At 34.0% G+C, this 6,972-nt stretch overlaps 1 protein-coding gene across 1 annotated transcript; it reads left to right on the forward strand.

Moving 5' to 3' along the window:
- Nucleotides 1–610: 610 nt before the first annotated feature.
- Nucleotides 611–6,425, forward strand: LOC141836126 (M phase phosphoprotein 10). The gene is made up of 13 exons (XM_074723538.1): nucleotides 611–1,317; nucleotides 2,097–2,152; nucleotides 2,696–2,840; nucleotides 2,951–3,058; nucleotides 3,236–3,373; nucleotides 4,111–4,179; nucleotides 4,275–4,316; nucleotides 4,421–4,489; nucleotides 5,028–5,099; nucleotides 5,174–5,227; nucleotides 5,305–5,455; nucleotides 5,964–6,026; nucleotides 6,118–6,425. The coding sequence occupies exons 1-13, from the start codon at nucleotides 625–627 to the stop codon at nucleotides 6,132–6,134; spliced, it is 1,677 nt and encodes a 558-aa protein (XP_074579639.1). The 5' UTR covers nucleotides 611–624; the 3' UTR covers nucleotides 6,135–6,425.
- The last annotated feature ends 547 nt before the right edge of the window (nucleotides 6,426–6,972 follow it).

Here is a 6,972-nt window from a genome sequence, read left to right on the forward strand (position 1 = left end):
TTACTGGATGCTCTTTTTCTGCAAAAAAAAAAAAAAATTAATTTTAAAGCGATATAATTTAAAATTCAATTCTCATATAAAATTCATCTACGTACGATGATTCAGTTGGGACGTCACACAGAAGAATGCATGACGTTAAAAAAATAAATAAAGTGACTTAATTTATTATTTTCTTTTTTATTCAATTTAACGATATAATTACAAAGCATTGATGTATGGGGTTTAAAATAATCTCGAAATTTTTTAAACTTATCAAAAATATCTCTAATTTATGTAGTAATTATGTCTAGTAAAATTATTTAACTTAATTAAATTTATAATAAAGTAAGTATTTTTTATATAATTTTTGTTTGCTAGTTTAATTAAAATTACTTAGTCGAAATCATTTTAATATTTATTTCAAAAGTATTTAATATTTTTAAATACCTTACCATTTTTCTAAGTTTATATGCTTATTTTCTATTTAAAAAATATCATACCGTCAAATTTTTTTAAATGAAAAAAAATTGTTTTCTTAAGAAAATAAATTTTAGAAATAACTTATTCTAATTTCTGAACGAATTTCATAAGTAATAGGTTTTAGGGTTTTGGAGGTTCTGCAAGTTCCAGATGGCGGCAAATAGCATGCCGCCGGCAGCGGAGATGGAGAAGGGAGAGGAAGCGCTTGAACGTCTTAGGTCAGCTGATCCGCCGTTCTTCCTTATGCAATCACCGGAGCTTGCTCGGGACGCTCGAATCGCCTCCTGCTTTCTCTTCTCATCCCTCGTCCCCTTCTGCCCTAATCCTCCTATTGATCGCTTGCTCGCTGGGGATGGTTTCGATGCAGAGCAAATATGGTATCAAATTGACCTTCTCTCGCGTCCTTTGCTCTCCACTCTCCGCCGGGAGTACAAACGACTCGAACAAGAGCACCATTCACGCACAGGCGTAAGCTCTATAGATGCTGGCGGAGATGGGGAAGAGATGATGATGGATAAGGACGAAATTGCCGTGGATGACGAAGGCGATGAGGATGGAGATGAAAGCGAGGGAAGTGAGGAAAAAGGGTCGCAAGAAGACGAGGAAGAAGGTGAAGAGGACGACGACGACGTAGATGGCGATGAGGAGGAAGAGGAAGAAGGTGAAGACGACGATGGCGACGAGGAAGAAGCAGGTGAAACAAAAGGGAACGTGGTTGAAGATAAATTTTTGAAGATCCAGGACTTGGAGAACTATTTGGAGAATGCTGAAGAGAAAGAGTACGGGCACCTCGTGAAGAAAGGAAGCGGACGCAAGGAGAAGGATGATGACACCGATGAGGAGGAAGATGATATCGATGTAAGTTATTTTTCCAGATCATTAGTTTATAGTCATGAATTTTGGTTGTTATTTCTTGCTTTTAGAATACATTTTGCAATTATGAAAATAACATTTTGTTAAACATACGAGTCGTTGCTATTCTGCAAGTTGCTTTGCCATTTGTACTATGATGGTCTCAAAAGATTCTTTATTTTGATATTAGCACATTCATGTCTGTGGAAGTTCCTATCTTACAATAATTTAATCACAAGTACAAACTTCTAGTTCAGAATGCATCTGAGGATTCTTAATGCAGTTCCCTTTGCCTTCTATGTTGGAGCATAATATATGAGAGAACCATGTGGTCCATACACTTTGTTAGACAAAGTATTGCTGTTTGGTCAATTTTTGAAGTACTGAATGAGTTTTATCTAGATAATTTCTCATTCTCCTTGAGAGTTTGAGTTACAAAGTACTGAATGCAGTTCCCTTTGCATTCTTAACATGATGCTAGCTGTTGTACCTGAGAGATGCTTGAGAAAATTTTCCTTAGTTCCTTATTCTTAGTTCTTGCTCGTAGATCAGAAAAAATGTCAATACGTTTGCAATTATCTTTTCATGTTATTTAATTATTTGAAAAACATTAATTCTTCCCTTTTTGCTTCTTTCTCATTTATATGGGTTAGGCTCAAAAGCATAACCAAAGCTTGTTTTATAGATAAATATTTTTTTTTCTTTCTAAATTTGCATGTCAAGAACAGTAAGAATATCTAACTGCTGTATTCCTTTTCATGCTTTATGTTTATCTGAACTTTCAGCTTGAAGATTTTGATAGTGACACGGATGAAGATGCAGAACAAGGTGCAAATGCCAGGTTTGTGTACTGGAATGATTTACATTTTTAAAATTTAAATTTGGAAACATCTGTGTCTGTCTGTTTTCTTCTCTTCTAGGCATAGATGCCTAACGGTTATAAAACTTGAGAGAAACCAAAGAAATTCTCTTAAAAATTAGGAACAGAAGCAAGATGGGACATGGAAAATGAAACTAACTGTCAAGTCATTGTCCTTCATGTGTCCATATTTTAAATATTTTTGTTGTATGGTTTGCTTGTATGCCATCAGTACTAGCCTTCTAATTTTTTGATATTGAAGACTATATATGTGATGTGAGGATATTAGGACTGACAGGTGCTAAAATGAATAATTGAGGAAGTGAACATGCATGTTTGAAAGTTTGAAATCTAAGTCCTAGGCAGATTAAATTGGATATTTAGATCTTCCCAAGTCCTTAACCTGCATATGTGTACTAGCACTATACTAGTTATTTCAATTTCTCATTTAATTTTTATTTTTTTTACAAAATTAGCATTAATTGTTATTTTATTACTTTTTCTCATCAATGAAATGCTTTCCAGATATGAGGACTTTTTTGGGGGCAATAAGAAAAAACAACTAAAAAAGGGTGGTAATGTTGGAAAGAGGAAACACTCTTCCACTGAACTTGACTATGTTGATCATTTTGAGAACACTGATGAAGATCTTGAGAAGAATGATAGCGAGGTCACAAAGCCTAGACATTGTGCTTAATTTCTCTGATTCAACTATTAGAATGAGTTTGACATATTATTAGGCATCTGTGTTTATTTTTGCAATTTCCTTTGATACAACAGCAAAAGGTACTCTCAACTCATGAAAAGGAGCTTCAAAAGATGCGTTCAAAAATAGAGCAAATGGAGAAAGCAAACTTGGATCCTAAATCCTGGACCATGGAGGGAGAGGTACACATTTTTATTTATATTTATATAGAATGATCTATATAAAAGAACCAAGAGTTGTTTTTTTTGTAGTTTTTGATTTTGCATTTACAAGAAAGAAAATAATTTTATTTCAGCAGCATTTCGTAGAATTATATTGAAGAATAGACATTGGGTTTAACAATTTACTTCTTGTAATAGGCTACTGCTGCTAAAAGGCCTAAGAATAGTGCTCTGGAAGTGGACCTTGATTTTGAGCACAATGTAAGACCTGCTCCAGTAATCACAGAGGAAGTTACTGCTTCCCTTGAAGATATAATCAAAAAAAGGATCATCGAGGTAGTTTCATTGCGTTACAATATTAACAGCATTAGATATTTGTTTTCCACCAATTTGCATAGTCATTCATAAAAAGGAACAGAATGGAAGTATTATCACTCGTCTTTAATGATCGACTAACTCTCTTCACTCTTCAGTCCTTACTAAAATGATTGAGATATCCTAAAGTGAGTTAAATTTGGAGTGAGCATTGATTATACATGTTTCAGCTTGATGAAGAATGCTCTTTGCAAGTGTACAATAGTGCAAGCAGAGCAATTAAATGTGCTAGTTGTTGTACGAGTTTTATTGAAAATGTCTGTTAATACATATAGTTTGTCAGGAGTCGGAGATATGAGGTTTATTCACTGAAATCACTCATTTTACAATTTAACAACATTTAGGAAGTACATTTCTCGGTGCCATAACATTATGTTTAGACAATCTTATGGAATTAATTTCTATTTTTTATTTAATTAACAGAAGCGTTAAGTAATTATCTCTACAACCTTTTATTCTTGGACTTTCATTTGCAAATATATTTATCCTCTGTCGATGTTAATTTTTTTAGTAGATGAACTATCCAATCTGGCTAACCAGCCATTGTGCATACCTAGTCTGAGCATTCAGCTTTATTTTTTAAATTAATATTAAAAGGTTCAGTTTAAGTCTAGTCAATCAGTGTCAGTCGCAGGATTGTGTATAGTATTTTTGTGCCATCATCAGACAATCTAATTCAAGTATATGATTGTTTCCAGGGTCATTTTGATGACGTTGAAAGAGCACCTATCTTGCCATCTAAACCCCCCAAGGAGACCAAAGAGCTGGTGATTTTCTTGTTCTGTCTCTAAATTTGGCAACATTTACGATATAAATTGAACACTTCTAAGTGGGCACAATGTTATAATGGTGTTTTTAACAGGATGAAAATAAGAGTAAGAAGGGTCTTGCTGAGATATATGAGGTTTGCTGCTTCATTCATGCAAATCATTTTTATTAATTAGCTAATGTGTGATACATAGACTATGCTCAAATGCTCACTTCTCTCTCTATTTTTTTGTAACTTAGGAAGAATATGCACAGAAGACGGGTCTAGCTCCGGCTCTTCTTTCTGCTTCTGATAAACTTAAGACTGAGGTATTTTACTTGTCCACGTATTAGTTCGCCTGCTATGTTATTTGACAAGCAATCAATTATGGCTATGCTCTTTTATTGTGATGGAAGCACCATTGTGATTATTTTTGCTAATTGACTATGGGGTGGATCTTGTTTACCATAGCACCATTGGGATGAGAATGAGAATTTGTATGTTTTAGGTGTCAGTTAATAAGTCTTCATCGACCCATTTTCTTTAAGCTCCTTACAACTGTGGTACATTCACCATTGAGCAATTATATAGAAACCTCTCCAGCTCTTTGGGTTTTCCCTCCTTTCTCCCTCTTTTTCAGAAGTCCTGATGGAAGGTTATATTATCGACAGATGTCTTTCTCACTGATAGATATAATGAATTTACTTTATAGCCAAAAAAAAAACCTGACATTGGGATACCTTCAATCTGAATTTGTGAATGATACAGATCCACTAGATCTACTGTATTGATCTGCAATAACATATCTAGCTGCTTGTGTAGCTTCTCAGCTTTTCTCATACCATACTTTATCTTTTATGCCCGCAGGCAACAATGCTATTCAAAAGGATTTCTTTGAAGTTGGATGCACTGTCTCACTTCCATTTTGCTCCAAAGCCGGTTAGCAATAAAGCTTAACAAGTGTTTAATTCCTTTAGTATTTATTTCTTGATTGACGATAAGTTATGATGTAGGTTATTGAGGACATGTCTATACAAGTCAATGTACCTGCTTTAGCAATGGAAGAGGTAAAAATATCTTTCGGAGGGGTTTTTTTAGTTTATGGTAAAAAGTTTTGAGTCATTGAAGTACAATGGTTTTGCAGGTTGCTCCAGTGGCCGTCTCAGATGCAGCTATGCTTGCTCCTGAGGAGATTTTTCATGGAAAAGGGAACATCAAAGAAGAGGCAGAGTTAACAAAAGAAGAGAGGAAAAGGAGACGGGCCAACCAGAAAAGAAGATTTAGAAGATTGAAAGGTATCCTTTATTGCTTATATTTATGGTTCTGTTTGTTTTCATGCTTGTCTACAATCTGTGCAAAATGGTCGAAAAAAGTAGCGGCAAACTTCTTATTCAAGTGTCATCCCTTGGTGGGCTTGTTGCAAGTGAGAGTGAGTGTGCATAATTTGATTGCTGGTGACAGACATGATCAATCACTTAGAATGACATAGTTCTGCACGTATATGCAACTAGCATAGGCAAATGAAACCATCTGAATGTTTTATCACGCAACGAACACAAAAATGTCTTAACGCATCACCCAACGAGCTAAATATAAGTTGATCTGCAAAGCTTGAATAGTTCCATCCAAAAAGAACTAGTAATGGAAAAAAGGTTAGGTAAGAATGTTCTCTTCAGTTTGTGGCACAACCCTTTCAAGATTCTATAGTCAATTCTTCATTTATCTCTCTTCTTTGGGAAGATGTTCCTCAATAGATTGAATGGAAATTGAACTATATTGTTGTATTTGTCTGCATTTTGACAGCTGAAACATTTAAGAGAGCAGCACAAAAAGCTGGTCAAAGTGCAGTGCCCGGTGCTACTAATGGTAACTGATATGCTTACACTGACTAATCAAACAGCATAGTCCTTTAGCGTCGAGCTCCTTCCTGATATATTCCTTGGGATAAAAATTGCAGACAAACCAGATTCATGAAAACTAATTGGTAGTGATATTTGGAGTTTGACTCTTTGAACCACTCATTCCCTATCAAATGGAGCATGCGGGATTCCTTAGCCGTTCAAAGAAAGAGATTCCGGGGCTGGCCAATCCTTTTGCATGGAAAGAGGAAGGCATCATATTGTTTGTTACTCGAATACAACCCACTTGTTTTCATATGGTTTATGTGACTGTTTTCTGTGGCCTAAATGTGCTACTGGAACTATTTTTCTCCAATTATCTCCCTCATAGTTTGATCATCATGCGAAATGGATGAAATATCAAACATTCGACCCCATTACAAATGATCCATGGTGTTGAAATATCCTTCAATTAAGCCTAACAGAAGGCGCTTGAAGAGTTATAGAATGAACGAGGGATTACACCCAATAAAGTTCTTTTATTAATTAGCTGGTTCATTGCTCAAGAATCAAGACTACGATACAAACTAAAGAGCTAGAAAAGAAAAGAGAAAATCATTGATTGACTGGGGTTGTGTCTCATTATAATACATGTTGAAATATTTAATAATTTTTTTTTATATATATATATATATATTTAACAAATAATCAATTTTTAGTAAACAATTTTTTTTATAAAAAATTATAATAACTTAAAGTTCTATATTATTTTTGAAAAGGTATTAGGATCTTATCTATTAATATAATTACCGAATATATATATATATATATATATATATACGCATTAGTTTATTTTATAATTATAACAGTAATAGTTATTTAATTTAAAATATATATATATATATATATAAAATTAAATGGATGTATTAGATGGACGTTAATTCATTTCCAATTAAAGTTCAAATATATATTTT

This window comes from Curcuma longa, chromosome 10 (genome assembly GCF_044706935.1).
Source record: "Curcuma longa cultivar G26 ecotype Majalengka, Jawa Barat chromosome 10, ITB_CL_G26_1.1, whole genome shotgun sequence".
NCBI classification, from domain to species: domain Eukaryota; kingdom Viridiplantae; phylum Streptophyta; class Magnoliopsida; order Zingiberales; family Zingiberaceae; genus Curcuma; species Curcuma longa.

Coding starts and splice junctions, on each gene's coding strand:
- LOC141836126 (XM_074723538.1), top strand. CDS start 625: ATGCCGCCGGCAGCGGAGATGGAGAAGGGAGAGGAAGCGCTTGAACGT. Junction 4,490..5,027: donor CTGATAAACTTAAGACTGAG/GTATTTTACTTG, acceptor TTATGCCCGCAG/GCAACAATGCTATTCAAAAG. Junction 5,456..5,963: donor AAGATTTAGAAGATTGAAAG/GTATCCTTTATT, acceptor GCATTTTGACAG/CTGAAACATTTAAGAGAGCA.